Source organism: Colletotrichum costaricense (assembly GCF_030867565.1).
Source record: "Colletotrichum costaricense strain IMI 309622 chromosome Unknown Scaffold_1.1, whole genome shotgun sequence".
Lineage (NCBI taxonomy): Eukaryota > Fungi > Ascomycota > Sordariomycetes > Glomerellales > Glomerellaceae > Colletotrichum > Colletotrichum costaricense.
The window spans coordinates 1,415,445-1,433,996 of record NW_026848230.1 but is presented as its reverse complement, the minus strand read 5'-3'; the positions used below and the strand labels follow the sequence as shown (position 1 = coordinate 1,433,996).

Genomic DNA, 18,552 nt, shown 5'->3' with positions numbered 1-18,552 from the left:
TCTAGGATATCCGTTTCCCTAGACTCGAGATATACAATGATAGACGAACAGCAATCGAGAGGCTGTACTTCGGCTGGTGCAAGAAAAGGACAGAGATATGCCACGATCCGATAGACTGCGCTCGACAGCTTCGTGAACCGTGATATCACAGATAAAAGTTTGGCTTTGCCCTCTTTGTGACTTTGAACGCGGGTGTTACGGCGTGAAGGGTTAGCTTCTCTTTCAACCCCCCGGAGTTCACTACGTGGGAAAGACACCTGTGACCGGTGCTCAAGTATCTAACCAAGCCTGGGTTATCTCTTCAAGGACCACGTGTTTCACAACACCTAGGAAGACCGCCAAGAAGAGGTACTTTGGCCTTGGCTGCCGTTCGAAAACCAGTAGCAGCAAGCTCTGCTCAAGCTAGTAATCTATAAAAGCGTGACAGGACTGCGATGCGGGAGGCGGGAGGCGGGAGCAGCAGCAAACGTAGGATCAAGCAGCCACAGGGACCGCGCGAGCAGGGAAGGTGAAGTGGAAGCAGGTCTCTAATTATTCGAGGTAAGTCCCAATGTCCTACATCAAGCAAAGGCAATCTCCGGGTTTTCATCTACTATATTGTTCATCGTCGCACACGGACGTATTCGTCGTGTCGAGTGGTAGGAGGACAGCTAGGGATACAAGGTAGCTGGGATAAAGGAAGATGGCTTTGATGAAAGAGGATAGCTAAGACATGAGACGATAACGAGTATAAAGGAAGATAGTTTATAAGTATACGACCGCAAGATATTAATTAACGCGTCCTGATAACCTATGTTAAGTTGAGGTAAGCTACGTCCAACGCTGTTACTACTGTTGTCTCAAAGGTTAAGTCAACTATTTTAACCGATCTTTACGAGGATATAAAGTCTTTTACTACTTCGTTCATCTTTACACACATTCACATTTACCCTATCGAGTTAAACGGAGGCTAGTATAGGGGAAGATAGCTAACACGTTCTATTTAGACAAGCAATAACAACGATGTTTTGACTCAGCTATAAGGCAGAGGACGATACATATATGGAAACTTTAAGACGTTGCTTTTGCCATCTTTGATGTCTTTGGTGAGAATTGCCTCTCTTCCTATACACTCTTGAGAGATCTCAGATTCTCTTCAATAACGACTGTAAAAGGATGCTGGATAGGAGCTCACTCGCTGAAGCTGGAATAAAGGAACACTGCTCTTATACCAAGTACGACGATCAACGGAAGCATTTGGCCTAGTCATTAGTAGAGGATCAGGGTCCGTCAAGCTGACGTCCCTTTCAGTACGGAAACGTCGGTCTCTAATCGGGCCACCGCGACCAAAAATCATGCCTTACTGTATATCTTTTGAATAGGGTCCCTGTGGTGCAAGTACATGATAAACATGATATAGAGGACATCACCGGTCACGGCATCCAGATGCAGACACATGGAGGTAAATTTAGGGGTGCGTGGAATGGATTTGTTCGCATACATGGTTTTAGATACAGTACTCTACAGCGCGTAGTCTCGGTAGACGGGCGCGGACGGGATACTTGGACTCACGACATGTTCTGTCGCAATCTGCAGTAACCTTGTCGTCCTGCCGTTCTTCATCGAGATGCTCCGCGAGAGCGGCATGCCCGGTTCCTAATGCTATCTTGAACCCATCACCGTGTAAACCCATTGCTTTTGTTCTCCAATAGTTGAAGACATCATCATGACTTTTTTATAATAATGTATGCCGTGTTATTACACAGGAAGCCACCATTCGTATAATGGCCGCTGGAAGCCTCGCGTAAACAAAGGAAGAAGCTTCGATATATATGAAAAGGGGATATGTCGGTCGCGTTGACTGGCAATATTTATCCCATAATCATGCCCTTCATGCCAGACAGGTCACCCTCCTTGGCAGCAATCTCGAAGTAGCCGTAGATGATGCTAAGTGCTCGTTAGAAATGGTTCTTGTAAACTTTGAACAGAGACAGAAACTTACGTGACAGCCAGGAGAGTACCAGTGCCGGAGCCGAGGGCGCCCATGAGGTCGCTGGCAACGGAAAGAGCACCGATGCAAGCACCGCCAAAGGCAGCGGCAGTGGGAATGATGCGCTTGAGCTCCTTGTACATGCTCTGGTCGCGGTGACCGGCCATGACGAGACCCTGGTCCTTGAGCTGCTTGGCGACATCGCGGGGGCTGGAGCCGGAAACCTCAATCCAGGTCTTGGAGAAGATGGCGCAGGCACCCAGCATGTAGACGATGTAGACAGCGGTGTGGATAGGGTCGAGGAGGGCGTCCTTGAAGTTCAAGGGGGGAGACATGTAGTAAGCCAGACCGGAGATGGCAGAGAGCTGGGCAGAGCCGTCCTTGGCCTCCCAGACACCGAAAAGACGGACGAGGAGGTTGTCAGAGAAGCGGGAGTACAGCATCTGGCTGATGAGGAAGATGTTGGAGGACAGAGCGGACTGCAGCATGATGGGCATGTTGGAGGTGTAGAAGAGGCGGACGGGGTAAGAGCCGCGGGCACCACGCTGGCGGGAGGACTTGACGGGGATCTCGACGCGGAAGCCCTGGAGGTAGATGACAGCGGCGAAGACGAGGATGGTGGCCAGAAGGTTCATGATGTTGGGGAGGTTCTGGCGGTAGAAGGCCTCCTGGAGAGCGCGCTGCTTGTTGGGCCAGGTGAGGAGAAGGTGGAAAAGGGCGATAACGGCACCCTCGAACTCGGGGCCACGACCAGTGTTAATGGTGGTGGGGGAGAAGGCCTTCCACATGATGGACTCGCAGATGTTGGTGGCGATGAAGAGAGAGATACCAGAGCCGAGGCCGTATCCCTTCTGGAGGAGCTCGTCGAGGAGAATGACGATCATGCCGGCAACGAAGAGCTGGAGGACGAGGAGGAAGACGATACCGGCGCCAAGGTCGGAAGGTCGGCCGTAGAGACCGGTGAAGACGTAGACAGTGGCGGTACCGGCGGAGAGAATGAAGGCAAAGAGCTTCTGGGCAGTCTGGTACAGCTCGCGGTCGCTCTTGAGGTCGAGGTTGACGTCGATCATGTGGGTACCGGCGAGGAGCTGGAAGACCATGCCGGAGGAGATGATGGGGGTGATACCCAGCTCCATCAGGGTTCCGCGGTTACTCGCCATAACCATACGCAGCCAGTATAGGGGATCCGAGTTGTCGGAAGAGACAATGCCGTAAAGGGGCATCTGGCTCATGACCAAGAAGATAAGGAGGGTGAGGGCCGTCCACATCAGCTTCTGGTTGAAGGGAACCTTGGTCTCCGGCTGCTGAACCTCAGGGAGGAACGGCACGAACGGCTTGACCAGGTCGAGGAACCGTACTGTGATGGGAAAGCGCGTTGGTTAGCCATTGAGTTGTCCTAGTATGATGTGGGTGCTCGTTGGCCATTGCGGAGGCATCGTTGGCGACGAATATCGCGCGCGTGTCCTTTTTGGAGCTATGCGCCCCAAAGCACGCGATTCGCGGAGGTTGACGAGGTTGGGTGGATGAACTTACGGGAACTCATGATGGGCTGTTACACTGGGCAGAAATCAATAAACAAAAGGATTAATTCATCCAGATGAAGAAGGGGAAAGAAGAGAGAGAGATGGAGAGCGACAATGGCTCCAGAGGTTGTGGCGAGGGGAGTGAGGAGGAGTGGTGATGGGGAGATGGAGAGAGGAGGTTATTAAGGAGAGAGGGAGCAAGAGGAGCGGGAGGGAAGCCCAAAAAAGAGGGTCGGCTGCGATCTGGCTTCAAAAACGCCAAATTGTCGATGTGTCCAAAATTTTGGTGGAGCTTTGTCAGAACACGTGATGCGTCCAATCACTCAGGTGCCTCTCAAGTGCCTTTACCTTAGTACGTAGAGTACCTATTAGGTACCTTAATACCTCCTAAAATGACCTAGGAATTGGGGGATTCAGGGGAGAGCTTTAAGCTGTGCTCCTCCACATTTTCGGCTCGAGCTTCCAGCCAGGGGTCTTCAGGGATCCCAGCGCCCACCCAATCCAGTGCCTGCCCGCTAAACTTTTTTTCTTCTGGCGCGTTCCGACGCATTCTGATGCCACCTGCCTCCCAATCTCCTCCAGATTTCCGAGTACCTAACTGTCACCATTCAGAGTCATCGCAGAGTCACCCAAGACTCACCACCACAGGACACGAAACAGCATCTGCAGTCGCGATGCTGTAGACCTCCCCCGTGTCCTTTCTCGGTGGTTCTCTGGGTATGATCTTTCGGTCTGTGATAGGCCGAAGGTTCATACACAATGTTGTTGGCAACATGACAGCCCGAAATGCGCCCGCGGAACCCTTGGTGGTTATCTTGGGATCGACCGGGACTGGAAAATCAGAGGTGAGTTGAGGAAGCAGTCGTCTCATTACCATGCGTATTGGCTGACAGTATCTGTGCGCAGCTCGCAGTCGAACTTGCGACTCGCTACAATGGCGAAATCATCAACGCAGACGCCATGCAAATGTACAAAGGCCTGCCCATCATCACGAACAAGATCACCACCCCAGAGCGCCGCGGTGTTCCTCACCACTTACTCGATCACATTGGCCTCGACCGACCCACTTGGATAGTCGAAGACTTCAAGCGCGAAGCGAACAAGGTCATCCGCGAAATACGCAGCCGGGGCAACTTGCCCATCGTCGTCGGCGGAACCCACTACTACACGAATGCGCTGCTCTTTGAAGACACGCTCATCGGCCCTGAAGATGACAAAGCCAAAGACAGCGCTGCAGACGTCAAGGATGAAGACGCATCTTCGTTTTCGATTCTCAACGAACCAACCGAGGTCATACTCGCCAAGTTGCGCGAAGTCGATCCCGTCATGGCAGACCGGTGGCATCCCAACGACAGGCGCAAGATCTCACGCTCGCTGCACATATACCTCCAACACGGCCGCCCAGCGTCGGAGATCTATGCAGAACAGCGCCAGCGCAAGGCGGCCGATAACACGTCCCAAGGTGGCAATAGTGCAAGCCCTTGGCAGACACTGCTCTTCTGGGTGTATTCCGAGCCTGAAGTGCTTAAGGAGCGCCTCGATAAACGCGTGGATAAGATGCTCACCGTCGGTCTCAACGACGAGACACAGTCCATGTATGAATACGTCCAGGCAAAGGAGGCCGCTGGTCAAGAGGTGGACTACACCCGCGGTATCTGGCAGTCAATCGGCTTCAAGGAGTTTTCGCCTTACCTCAAGGCCCTGAACACCAGCGATCCTGCCACCGATTCAGAGACCTTGAACGCTCTCAGAGCCGCGGGGCTTGAGGAGATGAAGACATCAACCCGACAATACGCAAAGTATCAAACGCGCTGGATCCGTACCAAGATTGTGCCCCTGCTCCAGGAGCAACCGGGTGCGCTGAATCACCTCTTCGTCATGAATAGCACCGACGTGTCGCAATGGTCGTCCAACGTCGCCGAACCGGCCGTCGATATCGCAAAGCGTTTCCTCAAGGGCGAGGCCATGCCCGCGCCTACGGACCTGTCGGAGACGGCGCGGGAGGTCCTCGGGGAAGCGACGGCGCAAACGGAGCGCACGCTGTGTCGGCGGACGTGTGAGGTCTGCAAGACGACGTGCGTCACGGAGCAGGACTGGACAAAGCACGTCAGGAGCCGGCGGCACAATGTGCTGATGAAGAAGACGAAGAGGAGGGCGCTGGTTGCTACCGAGAGGCCCTTGGCCGTCGTGCCTGCCGAGGCTGAAGGAGAGAAGGATGGCAGCGCAGAGGATCGTGGGTCGAGTCCAGAGGTTGATGGGCTGGGCATGTTTGATGCGCCGTCGTGAGATGGTCAACCTCGTCAGATCAATGAGAGAGAAAACAAAAGACTCGTACTTGAGAACTCTGCCCATGTCTCTTCATCCCTTGCCCGTTCGTCTGACCATGTTCGTCGTCTGCTCTACCCAAAGCCATGCGACTTGTGAGGCTCGGCTCGTTCTGGGTCCGAATGCGACATGCCCAGATCGTTTCCTCCCCCCTTTCCATCCCTTCCATCTTACCGTCCCTCCCACCCTCAGGTGATCACCACCCTCCTTTTGGGGTTGCAACGAGCCAAGCAAGATCCAATGTCACAAAGCTTGTTTTTCTGGTCCTTTGAAAATCCCCAAGACGTTGACCCGCGTACTCCGTATTTGCTGCCACTATTTAAACACCTTGTGAGAGGATTGTACGAAAGATACGCGGGATTGGGGATGTGACTGCAATCGTATTCGCTTCTACCCCACGCCATTTTTGATTTCTTAAACTTTGCAGTGTATGGATAAGCATAAAACCTACCTGAATTTGTGACCAAGCTTTCTCTTCGCTCGTTGCCAGTTGGATCACCTCTCGCTCTATCCCGGCCTGGTCGTATTCCTCGCTTTCGCTTTCCCTTGCCTTCTAGAAAGCGAGCTAAACGAGCTCCAAGGAGGAAAGCCAAAACGATTAAACTCCACCTTCTCGAGGGACGATTGGGGAACCTGGACTGATGCCCAAACACCAGATCAGCGAGACCCGGATCAGCAGGAGGACGGTGATACTTCCTCGGTCCATGTAAGAATTGGAGCGTTCGAAATCCGAATCCCGTTGGACAGGATGGAAATATTATTTTCACAGGCTGGTTTGGTTCCTTGGTTCCTGTGACGTTGTGGTTGTACGACCTGTGCTTGTCTCTCAATCGGGTTCTTGATGCAGCAGCAGCTAAGCTTATCTGGCAGTTACAGCTTCGTTGTCGGCTCATTCCTGGATGAGACTCGTGATGCGGATGTTTTCTGGTTTTTCGTATACGATTGGCCCAAACACGAGTTCGGTGTATAAAAGTGAGGCGGTTTTTTTTCACTGCATTTTTAACCCGTACCGCGAGGCTCTTGAATGCGATGTCCGGGGAAGATGAAATGAGCAACAGAAATTCACTGCGTTTTGAGCTGCTCCTAGGAGAGTCGCGGGTTGGGTAGGCGTGTGATGTTCCTCAGAAAATGTCACTTGCAGCCATTCTGTCAAGTCATCTGTAGGATACTTTGAACTCCCCAGTGTATTGCGTACTCTTTTTTCAGAAACCAAATCTACAAACAAGCCTCATCCGTTGTATCCCAATAGCAGTACTCAAAACAGTGTTGTAAATGGCAGATCATCTCGATCTTTCTTCTCCCCCGCTCTCTTCATCTCACCCAGGCCTCCCCTTTACTTCTCAATCTCAGCCTTAACCCAAGCCTCCAACCCACCCTTGGCAATAACCTCCTGCACATTAGGCGGCAGCTCGCCGACCTTGACGCTCCAGCTCTCGCCGCTGCCCTCGGTGACGATAACCTTGGACCGCCTCAGGTCCCAGCAGAGCTTCCAGCCCGTCCGGCGCGTAAGCACCTTGTCCTCGCCCTCGTTCTTGAACGTCTCGCGCAGGCGCTGCACGAGCTTGGGCACCTCGACGCCCATGAGGGCGTTGTTGATGCTGTTCCTGCTGAAAATGTTGCCGAAACTGCCGGACACGACGAGCGGGATCTTCTTGGCCAGGATGGCCGTCGCCGCCTGTTCGCGGGAGCTGCCGGTGCCAAAGTTGAAGCCGGACACGAGGATGTCGCCGGCCTTGGCGATGTCGCGGAAGGAGGTGTCGTAGTTCTCCATGCAGACTTCGGCCATCTTCTCGACGGAGACGTTGTCTTGGTAGGTGTACTTGCCTATTGTTTTTGTTAGAGGATCGTGTGGTTGAGGGTGTGAGTTCTCTCCGATTTACGTACCAGGGTAGATTCCATCCGTGTTCATGTTATCTTGGTCGCAGAAGATGATCTCGCCTTCCACCTTTTCGGGGAATCCGGGGAGGACCTCCGTGAGGCTGTCTTCCTCGCTCTCCGCGGCGGCAGCTGGTTCCTCAGAAGCAGGGGCGGCAGCACCGGCGACGCCCTTCTCAGACTCGGCAATCATGCTGTCGGCTTGCGCGATGAGCTGGTCGAGGGCGTCGTCGATGCTCATGGCAATGTCGGCGGTGATATCACCTACACCCTCGCCGATGATGACCTTGTCCACGCCCTGGGGCTGCTGGTACCAGCCGGGGCCGGCGATCTTGCCGTTCAACGCACTCGCGGCGACGACCTCGGGGCTGGCCAGGTAAGCCTTGGCCTCGGTGGAGCCCATGCGGCCCTTGAAGTTACGGTTACTTGCTGAGATTCCGTTCTCGCCCCTGCGTGTCTGTTAGCCATCGTTCTCCAGGAAATTGCAGAAAAGATAGTACGAACGGTTCCAGAAGACCGGTTCCCTACGAAAGAAGATGTATTAGCATATTCATCATTCCTGGTTGAAGAGACAATCAACTCACGAGACCGATGCACGGGCCACATCCTGAAGGTAATACGGAGCAGCCTGCGTCGATAAGTGTCTGCCAGTCGCCAGCCTCCTCAGCAGCCGCCTGCTCCACAGTGGAAGCTGCGGCAAGGTAAAAAGAAACACCCGGCGCGATCTTGGCGGGTTGTCCGTCCTTGGCAGCCTCACGGAAAACGCGCGCCGCAGCGGCGATGTCTGATGCACGTGAGTTTGTGCAGGAGACGAGGTAAGCCTTGTCGATCTTGATGTTCTGCGCCTCCAGGTCCTTCAGGGGCGTCGCGACCTTGACGGAGTTGGGGCCGGCGACAAAGGGGGACAGGGTCTCGAGGTTCAAGTAGAGGGACTTGGCGTATGTTGCGCCGGCGTCGGCCGTGAGGGGGTTCTCGAGAAGCTCGTCGATGCGCTCGTGGGTCCAGCGGCCCTTGACGGCGGCATCTGTGTTGAGCATCGCCGCGGTGGTGGCCTTGGCGCGGAGCCATCTTTCCAGTGTCTGATCGATGGGGAACAGCGCGGACAAGGCGCCCCATTCTGTGCTCATGTTTGCGACTGTTATGCGCTCGTCGACGGGGATGCTTCGCATGGTCTCCTCGGAGCCGGTGAACTCAAGGGCGTGGTTCAGGACGTCGTCCTTGTTGAACAGGCCGCAGAGCGCGACGATGATGTCCTTTCCGGTGACACCGGGGGGCTTGACTCCGGTCAAGGTGATCTGAGCAACCAAGATTAGTGACGAACCCCTGAGCAACGGCTGATGATAGACCGTACCTTGGCAATAGGGGGAACTTGGTACCATGTGCGGCCAGTGGCCCAAATGGCGGCGGCATCTGTTCGGACGACCGCGGTACCAAGGCATCCGATACCACCGTAGTGGTTGGAGTGACTGTCTGACGCGACAGCCAAGGTACCGGGCCAAGCGTAGCCCTCTTCCACCATGATCTGGTGACCGATTCCACGTCCGGCCGGGTAGAATACCACGCCGTGCTGCTTGCCGAGATCCTCAATCTTTTTGTATTTCTTCAGGTTGGCCTCGCTCTTGTTTTGAACATCGTGATCGAGGGTCCAGACGAGTTGTGAGGGGTTGTGAATCTTGGTCGCTCCGATGGAGACAAACTTATTGCTGATGGGCGCCGTGTTGTCATGGGACATGCACTTCCCTTACCAATTGTAAGCCTGACGCGCTCGTGGTCTTCTTATGCGTATGCATATAGGAGGAGGAGGAGGGGTATTCACCAGGAGAGAGGGTGACGTAGTCGCCTGCGCGGACCTTCTTGCCGGACGCGAGGCCTAGCGAGTGCCGCTGGACAATCTTCTCCGTCAACGTCTGGGGGTTTTCGACTTTAGGGGCGGATGTGTAGAGGAAGTCGGTCGCAGTCGCGGCGTTTTCGAGTTGTGAGTGAAAGGCATACTGGCGGGGACGGGTCGTCGTCGTGTAGAAGCTGGGCCGGATCGATCGCGAGGGAAGCTGGCGCTGCAGGAGACTGCGACGGCAGCTCCTTGCGGCGTGGAGCGCCACTGTTCTTCTCTGTTGTAAAACACGAGGGGTTAGCACAGCCTCGTAGTGAAGGAGCAGTGATATGAGATGGCACACGTACAATGGGCAACATTACGACTTCAATTGGGTAGGCCAATGGCCAAAAGTTGAACAATTTGATCTCCGGCAATTCGCGACGTCGTCAAGGTCGTGACTGTTCGGCAACCGGATCCAAAAATTTGGAGTCTGTGGGGAAATGACCGATGCCGGGGTGGGGCTCCCGCTGCCGTTCTGTGAAATTACCTTTGGACGCGGTCTGATTGGTCGACTTCGGCACCTTTTCGGCATCCCTTATCGATTTCTCTATCCTCATCGGTATCTTATCGATAAGAAGAACCGGGGATTGCACCAGGAACCTTGAGATGTGGAGGTGATCCGAAAAGCGAGAAATACGACGAGCTCCGGTAACGAATACGACGCCGCATCCGCAGGCAGGCATTACCGCCGGCTGTACCCGGATCACGGAGATAAATGCCGGCTCATGATATATAATTCCGCCGTGAGCTGCGGGGCATTCACAAGAGTCAATTGAAACTCCGCAAATCTCTCCAGTGTCTACTGGTTCTCCAGACTGTCTGCGGATACGATTGCTGGTTTAGACACTACAGGTGCGCTTTCGACGGGCGAGCAGATCTGAACGATCCCAACGCCGATCTTGCTCAATGTCTAGCGGAAGAAAAGCAGGAGGAGGCTAGCAAAACAGAATTTCAACTGATAAATCCAGTCTCTTGTCCAAGACGCTGGCAGTGCTGATATGCATGCTTATGGCAAGGAGTTCTCGATGTCTTGGTCACCAACATGTCACCCAGTTGATGGCTAAACTGTACGCAGTATGTAAGTAGGGATCTGGCTTGCTGTCTCTATTGTGCAAGACAGCACGTGCCAATGGTCACTTGATCAAGTTCGGAGTGATTAGATGCCTCAAGGTTTGTGCAATTTGCATATTTCTCGTCGCGAGCTGCTACCTGTGCACAATTCTATGAGCCGCATGCAATGGAACGACGGGATTTCCTTGTGCACAATCTGCAGCCGCCGTAAAACTCACGGATTCGGCGAGTAAAAAGCCCCCTCCCTTCGCACCTCGGGCATCTTGGATCTCGGCTTGCGTTCGATTTGTTCAAGGTCGGGCCTGCATCCCTCCGATAGCTGCCCACCATCATCTCTCAAGTAAGGCACCCTGTGTCTATTACACGTGTCAACTGACAGCCCGTGAGATGAATGAATTCTTACCTACCTTTACCACCCTTACGCAGTATGGGTTCCTTGGTCCTTGGATGCCACCTTGCTTACGGAGTACGGCAGTGCGCCCATACAAACTGGTCCGGCTCCGTGCCTTGACGCAATGCCGCCAGGGCATCGCCCGCTGCTAAATATGAGGCCATGGACACAAGAACCAACGGTTGCTTGGCTCTCCGGATAGGCACTTGCCTCATAAGTGCACGGGGAAAGAGAGCCAATAGATGATGGATGCGATGCGTTGTCCGCTATTTTAGACGCATGTCCAAAGGGAGGGTCTTTATTCCTCACCCTAAGGATGCTGGCATCTCTCTCACTTGTAGGAGACTGTGAGTAGTTAGCTACCGTCAGGTATGGCTCATTGTGGCTCATGCTCCTTCATGGCAAGGATCTCGGACCTCTTGTTTCCATTTGGGCTCACTTTCCAGTCCACCCCCTCCATCCAATGCTCGTCCGTCATTTCCCCTCCGCAACCCACCAAGAACCTCCGCAGAAAGGGCTCCTTGACGTGGGTTAAATCTGTCATGAACTCTGTGACCCCGGCCCCCTGTCTTCATCGCTATTCGTGTCTATCCGTCCGTATAGTAAATGTCTCTTACCAGTTCCTTGGACCTTGGATCTCCCAATTCAAGTTGATCTCTTCCAATTGTTCCCGAACTCCTTACGGCATCACCATTTCCGTCCCACGTCACTCTGTTCCAGCCCTCCTCATCCTTACTGCCCTACACCGGCATCCGCACGCATCGCCTCTACAGTACAGTTCACACACTACTCCGTATCTGACTTGACCTTGCAGGTGGTCGCCGTTGAGAACCCTGGAGCTGATCTTCCTTGATCCTCGAACTCCCGATCACTACCCCATCGGCACACCCGCTCATTTATACTGTGTAACCAGAAGCCCAGAGCTTCCGGGCCTCGGTGGACCATTTCACACAGCTTTCACACAGGTTGCCCTGGCTGTCTCAGGGTTCTCTTACCTTCCATCGGCCGCTTTGGACCTACCGCCGCTACTACCTTACCAGAGACGCATAGGTCGAGTAGGCAGTAGACGGACCGCACATGCACAAAGTCCACCTAGGCATCTGGCCTACATCTGTAGTGGGAGGGTATTGGCGTCATTCCTCCGCCGTTTCGTCCGTTCCCTCCGACGACCTGAACATCCACCACCCCTCCTGTCCTGTTTGACTTGCCCTTGTCTTTTCTCTTCCCCTCCATTCTGCCTAAGCTTTTGCTGTCTGTCAAGTCCCTTTCCCAAAGGTGTTGGTTCTCCAGTTGTTCGAAACTGCAACAACGTCGTCCCTGTCAGAATTACGACGGAACTCTCTTCTCGTTTAGACAACATTGAACAAACTCGAAAAGCGCAAATTCTTCTTCCTGAGCAACCACTGTAGTCGAGATCCAAGAGCCAGACAGGCGGATAAAGACCGGTGAGACGCTGCCGACACGTACGAGTGGTCACTTCTCCATCTTGGCTGGGTTGCGCTGCATCGGGTTTCCTGGAATCCCGACGAGTCAGGCCGAGTGACTGTGAGACCCGCGCCCGTTTCCGCTGCTGGACCACCCTACCTTTCTACCCTCACCAAACGGATTCATACCATACTACTACAGAAGTCCTTGACGTCCAATTTCGTACTTCTTTCTCTTGGCCCGCTGTCGCCGACGCCGTCCTGCGACTACGCCTCGTTGCCTTACATTACAAGACCAGACTACATACTCCGTACCGGCAGGGCTGCCAGCACACATACTCTCTGTGTCACACACTCTCACTCTCACTCTCACCTCACACACCTCTCTCAACAGTCTCTTAAGCCCTTGTCGTTCCTCTCTTCGCATTCCGCCGCCGCGTCCCGCACCGCCGCCGCCCTCACCCCCCAAACTCCACGCCCAGTTCACACTTCACACGCTCACATCTGACGTCCAGCCCTGCCACATCCATCCCACCAAAAGTCGCAACTCATATCCCGCCAGGAACGAGTAGGGTGAGCAAAAAGCGAAGCCAGGGGTTAAAGGAGCCAATATCCATATCTACCGCCAGGCATCCTCCTCTCCCGCAACACCGCTGCACACGCGTCTTTTCAAACAAGGCGCCCTGGTTTCCAACCCAACGTACCTTGTCTTGTCTCGACCCTGGGCCAGGCCTCCCGTCCGCTCGTCCCGGACCAGCCCACGATCAACCCTCCCCACGTACGGGTTTGGCTTGAAAGACTCACAGACACCCTCCCCTCCCTCTCCCACCTTTCTTTCGCCGCACCGCACACCCGGGGAAGCATAACGATTCAAAGTCGTTGTCTCTAGCGCCCATCTCTGCCCTGGTTGGTCATCGACAACGCCTGGAACCACCCAAGCGACTCAAGTAAACCCGGGATTCCACTTTCTGCCAATTTCTAAGCCAAAAACTTTACCTTTGGCACTGCGGCAGATCACAGCACGCGCCCGCCTTGTGTGAACCTCGCCAAAGAGGGGTGGGCTTCCTTCATCCCACTTTAGGGTCGCGTCTAGATCCGTTTGCATTTATTACCCCTCGGGTCTCAGCTCGTCGCCACATCTTTATTTTCTCATCTCTCTACTACTACGGATACACTAGAACGGATACCCCTTGCAACTTTCTCACCGACGGACTCCGCCCACTAGGGAATCATCCATAAGGGCCTCGCGCCCACGCGTGTTAAAGACTTGGTTGGGTCTTGTTGCCCCCCGTTCATGGACGACGCCGTCCTGTTTCACACTCTTCCCGTGGCAACCACTGCATAACCACGAGGCTCTTCAGCCTCAGCCTTACCAATGAGTACCAACTCCAGTCAACACAAGAGCCAGAGGGTTCTAGCCTGTGTTCTCTGCCAACATCGCAAGATCAAATGCGACCGCAACACCCCCTGCTCTAACTGTATAAAGGTGCGCTGCCTTCCTTTGTCCAGATACAGAATCCCGAATACGTTCTGACTCGTATTAGGCCAACGTCACATGTACACCTTCAACACCAGCTCCCGCACGCAAGCGCAGGAGGCCGAACCAGGACTTACAAGAAAGACTCGCTAGATGCGAGGCTCTACTCAAACAGTATGCCACGACAGGTAGCGATACGACGCCTCCGGGGACGGGGGCGACTCTTTCGCCCACCACATTTGCTACGCCTTCTTCGGCTGGGCCATCGCCGAGTATGCCACAGCTGCCACTGCCCTCGGGGTCCGCTTCAGTATCCGAGGACACTTCTCCACCCACGACATCCTGGAAGCCGGCGGGCAAAGTCGTAGTTGAAGACGGCAGCGTCCGCTTCATGGACAGTTATGTGTGGGCAACAGTGCATGACCAGGTGCGTAACCGCGAAGCTCGTAGTCCGATGCGCCTCCCTTTTACGCATCGCGCGCTCCCTGCCTGTGCCGGCTAGGTCTGACCTCTTCGTAGTTGACCGCAATGCGACAAATCATCGAAGCCGAGGAAGAGGAACAGAGTGTTCTAGGATCCGACGCCGTAACCCCCGACGACAACGTAGATCTACTTCTAAACGACATCGCCGCGATCGACTTGGAGGACGTTACTCCATCCCCCGTTCAGATATTCAGACTTTGGCAGGTGTTTTTGGAAAGGGTCAACCCAATCACCAAACTCATTCACGTACCCAGTCTGCAACCCTTGGTCGTGGAAGCGGCCGCGAACCACTCCAATGTCGCGAACAATGCCCAGGCTCTGCTATTTGCCATCTACCTCGTCGCATCTCTTACCATGACTGAGTCAGAAGCCAGACAGATGCTGGATATGTCAAAAGAGGAGGCGCTCAAGAAGTTCACTGCTGGCGTCAAGGCGGCATTGACCAAGGTCAATTTCCTTAAGAACCATGATTTGATGACGCTGCAAGCTTTGATACTCTACCTGGTCCGTCGCGATCTTTTCCGCCATAATAGTCAATTCGTCTTACTAACAGCAAACAGGTATCTCTTCAGGGGCGATATAACCGTCATGCGGCCTGGGTGCTCAGTGGTGTGTTGATTCGTATTGCGCAAAAGATGGGACTTCACAGGGACGGAGAGCTGCTCAACCTCACTCCATACGAGACCGAAATGCGACGACGACTTTGGTGGCAGATCATTATGTTGGACACGAAATATGCCATGGTATCGGGATTCTGCGACACGCTGCTGCCATGGAACTGGGACACGAATACGCCGCAGAACGTAAACGATGCCGATCTCTTCCCCGGATCGACCGAGCCCGTTCAACCTCGTGAAGGCCCGACAGAGATGGCCTTCTGCCTGCTCTTGTACGAAGTTGGTCGATTCATCGTCGAAAACCGCATCCCCGATTTCGAGGCCGTCGTTCTCGGCGCCATGGAAAATGACAGCCAGGATTCTCAAATAGCGACCCAGACTTCGCTTGCCAAGTACCGGGCACTGGTTGACAACCTCGATGCGAAGCTCGTAGCCCTCGAAAAGCGATACTGTGATCCCCTGGCTGGCAACATCCACATCGTAGCGACCAAGATCCGATCCATGGTTACTGACAAGATGCGGGCGATGATGATCCCCATGCGCGAACTGCCTGAATTCGGCACCGAGATCTTCAACGTTCAGGACAACATGTTCCGGATATCACTCATGCACCACGAGCACAACGTCGAGCTGTACGACTTTATGGAGAACACCGGCTTTGTGTGGTTCTTCAAGCTCCACTTCCAAATCGACGTCTTCATCGTCATGGCTGGACAACTATACAAGAGACCGACAGGCAAATTGGCTGACCGCGCGTGGAAGGTGGTTGACAGGATATATCAGTACCACGAGGAGCTATGGGACATGTCCAAGAAGGAGAATACCCAGCTGGGTGTGTACATGCTCAAGGCCTGGAGGGCACGCGAGCGCGCGCTGGTCCAACTTGGCCTGCCCTACGATACACCGGTTGCCATCCCACGACTGCAGGATACCGTGCCGCAGACGAGCTCAGAAGCGTCGTCTTGCGGGCCTTCGCCGGCACAGACGATGAAGATGGAGATCCCTCCGCGGAACGATCAACCCATGGACCAATTCCTCGGCAATTTCCTCGACACTACAAACTTTTACGATTTGGACATGTGGGCGGATTTGGGTGTCCCCAACGGTAACATGAACCAGCAGTCTTCGTCAAACATGTTTGGACAATTTGGGAATTTTGGCGTGCCACCAACGAATAGAGGATGGTGAACATGTGGCAGGCATCATTTGGGATTTCTCACGTCGTGCTAGCTCCGGTGCCTGGGTAGAAAATGGGAAAGAAAGGGAGTGAGTTGGGACCCGGGGCATCTGCAAATCAATCTCTCGTTGAAGTAGAAAGGAGACCAGGGGTCATTCACTCGGAGGGCATTCTTTGGATTTGGATTTGTCTTTTGGTGTTTAGGATTTTACAAAGAGACAACTCTCCCACCTCTGTAACGATAGTACCATGAGATGACGAAGCTACCTAATGGTAAATAGACGGGAGTCTATGGAAAGACCAAGCGTACACCCCCTTCCCCTGGCAGAAGCCGTTTTGACATGATGATTTACTATGAGCCCCCTGTCGAGCTGAATGGAGCTTGTCACCTTTGGGACCTTGTGGCTCCCTCCTCACCGGAAAAGGGGCAAGATTGGCAGTGGTGGTCTTGTCTTCATTGGCGAAGTTGCGGAGACTTCTTCCGAGATGACACAGTTTCCAGTGTTGACGGGTCTATCCGTACATCATACAACGTCACTTGAGTCTTGTTGGTGCCTGTCTGCCTTGCCTGTCTGCCACTCAGGATACGAGACTTGCATATGCATTCGCCTATGGGCTGACGACGCGGGCAGGCAGATGGAACGACTTGTCAGTCTATTGACTCCCTGGTCGCAACCCCCCGGCGAATGATCCTCCAAGTCCCCCCGGCCCAGTTGCGATTTGCGAGACGATTCTACTATAGGCCAGGGTGTACATGATCACCGTTCATGGGAAGACAGAGGCATTGATCCGTAAACTGCCACTGGACATACTGATTCTGCCGTATGCCCGTCTTACCTAACCAACACTTTCCTTCCAAGAAACAAAACTGCAATGTTGCCCGGGGAAAAGGGAATTACCCGCAAATGGACATCAATTCATGACGGCCACGTCCGTATGACCTCAACGATGTGCTTCTGGTTCCCGAGTTTACACGAATCTTTGGTGAACCAACTGCCTTATTCAAACGTAAACCCCCGAGGCGGAGGACTCCGATTCGTTCGGGCCCGGGAAAGGAGCCCGTGCGAGAAGAAGCATAAGAGTCATAATTTGTCTTTTTCTAGGTGGGTAACATCGGGGAAGTCAATAGAAACATCCCAAAAAAATCAAGGAACGGGAGACGGACAGGACAAGTGCGGACTCAGGGCTGAGGGCTGTGTATTTTGGGCCGCAGACGGAGCGGAGCGGAATACTCACCCCGACTCCCCTCATTCCGTCTGGTAGAAACGTGTGTGTGAAGAGCACCAAACGACCGGAGGCTCGGGCACATCGGGGAACGATGGACCCGTGAGCCGACCCTTGTCTTCGGGACCGAGGTTGGGTTGGGACTTTACCCATTTTGGTGTAGAAATCCCCGAGGTTTTTATTGTGGCTTGGGGGTTCTTTGAATGGTTTAGTTTTGAACCGGATTCAATGCCCGTCCGCCTGCGTGGTTCTATTTGTTCTGATGAGCCACACAAGAGTCACAATACCAAGTTCCGGGCTAACGACTCTCACCTGGAGCTTACCAAAGCCCGCTCGGCCCCGTCTGGCCTGATGAGCCGGTATGGAGTGATGAGTTGACGACTCCCTTTTCATGCGTGTCACTCCTTTTCGCACTCTTCTATTTTCTTCGTTTCCAATTGCAGCTGCGCGTGGCGTTTAACTAATTGGACAGTCTGCTGGTTTTAAGCGTTACGGTGAGGCTTGACTTACTGCGCCAGTGAAGACTGAGGTATGTGAATCGGCATTGAAAATGCCGATTGCTTACCCACGTATACGCTTGGCTTACATCCGTCTACAAGCGGGTATGGTTTCCCTCACGATTGAGAAATACTGAGATCCGAGAATCGCCCGGCATTTCTCTTGTTGGATGGACTTTGGTGAACTTGTGGATAAGTCATTGTGGGTACGTAAGCATGAGCCGCGAAGAAGGCCATCATAATCAGGCACATTCCAGGAAACATTTCGGAATGAAGCCTGGCTCAGAGTCAGACCGACCTAGACTCATTCAAGTTCTTTGGGTCTTTGGGGTCTAGGTCGCGTGGCTAGACACGAGCGGGCGGGCGGGAGCCAAGATTGGAGGCTCTTTTAGGGTGGTTCTTTGGTCTGGTGCTTTGCTGTCATTGGCGGGAGTAAGGAGGTAAGAAAGAAAGGAGAATAGAAATCCCCGAACGGGTGTTGGATGTGAGTCGTCCTCGTCATGCGGACATGCGTTAGGTCGTCTCTTCGTCGAGACCGGACGTTTCTTACGTCCTTTTTCGGGGGGTAATTCGTTTTGTTTGTTTCGAATAGGCTTGTTTTGTCTTGTTTAGGGGAAATGCGATAT

At 53.8% G+C, this 18,552-nt stretch overlaps 6 protein-coding genes across 6 annotated transcripts; 3 read left to right on the top strand and 3 right to left on the bottom strand.

Moving 5' to 3' along the window:
• Positions 1-1,850: 1,850 nt before the first annotated feature.
• CCOS01_00530 (protein transporter SEC61 subunit alpha) lies at positions 1,851-3,512 on the bottom strand (the record flags this gene model as incomplete). The annotated part of the gene is made up of 3 exons (XM_060448727.1): positions 1,851-1,926; positions 1,982-3,326; positions 3,503-3,512. The coding sequence occupies 3 exons, from the start codon at positions 3,510-3,512 to the stop codon at positions 1,851-1,853; spliced, it is 1,431 nt and encodes a 476-aa protein (XP_060320165.1).
• Positions 3,513-4,265: 753 nt separating this feature from the next.
• Positions 4,266-5,778, top strand: CCOS01_00529 (uncharacterized protein; the record flags this gene model as incomplete). Its single annotated transcript, XM_060448726.1, has 2 exons — positions 4,266-4,337; positions 4,399-5,778. 2 exons carry the CDS (start codon positions 4,266-4,268, stop codon positions 5,776-5,778), a joined length of 1,452 nt encoding a protein of 483 aa, XP_060320164.1.
• Positions 5,779-6,005: 227 nt separating this feature from the next.
• On the bottom strand, positions 6,006-6,710 carry CCOS01_00528 (uncharacterized protein; the record flags this gene model as incomplete). Its single annotated transcript, XM_060448725.1, has 1 exon — positions 6,006-6,710. The coding sequence occupies one exon, from the start codon at positions 6,708-6,710 to the stop codon at positions 6,006-6,008; it is 705 nt and encodes a 234-aa protein (XP_060320163.1).
• Positions 6,711-7,150: 440 nt separating this feature from the next.
• On the bottom strand, positions 7,151-9,882 carry CCOS01_00527 (homoaconitase; the record flags this gene model as incomplete). Its single annotated transcript, XM_060448724.1, has 7 exons — positions 7,151-7,641; positions 7,702-8,141; positions 8,197-8,216; positions 8,277-8,987; positions 9,044-9,432; positions 9,509-9,800; positions 9,871-9,882. The coding sequence occupies 7 exons, from the start codon at positions 9,880-9,882 to the stop codon at positions 7,151-7,153; spliced, it is 2,355 nt and encodes a 784-aa protein (XP_060320162.1).
• A 3,944-nt stretch (positions 9,883-13,826) lies between these two features.
• CCOS01_00526 (fungal specific transcription factor domain-containing protein) lies at positions 13,827-16,216 on the top strand (the record flags this gene model as incomplete). Its single annotated transcript, XM_060448723.1, has 4 exons — positions 13,827-13,937; positions 13,996-14,355; positions 14,448-14,915; positions 14,972-16,216. The coding sequence occupies 4 exons, from the start codon at positions 13,827-13,829 to the stop codon at positions 16,214-16,216; spliced, it is 2,184 nt and encodes a 727-aa protein (XP_060320161.1).
• Positions 16,217-18,142: 1,926 nt separating this feature from the next.
• On the top strand, positions 18,143-18,262 carry CCOS01_00525 (uncharacterized protein; the record flags this gene model as incomplete). The annotated part of the gene is made up of 1 exon (XM_060448722.1): positions 18,143-18,262. One exon carries the CDS (start codon positions 18,143-18,145, stop codon positions 18,260-18,262), a length of 120 nt encoding a protein of 39 aa, XP_060320160.1.
• Positions 18,263-18,552: the final 290 nt, after the last annotated feature.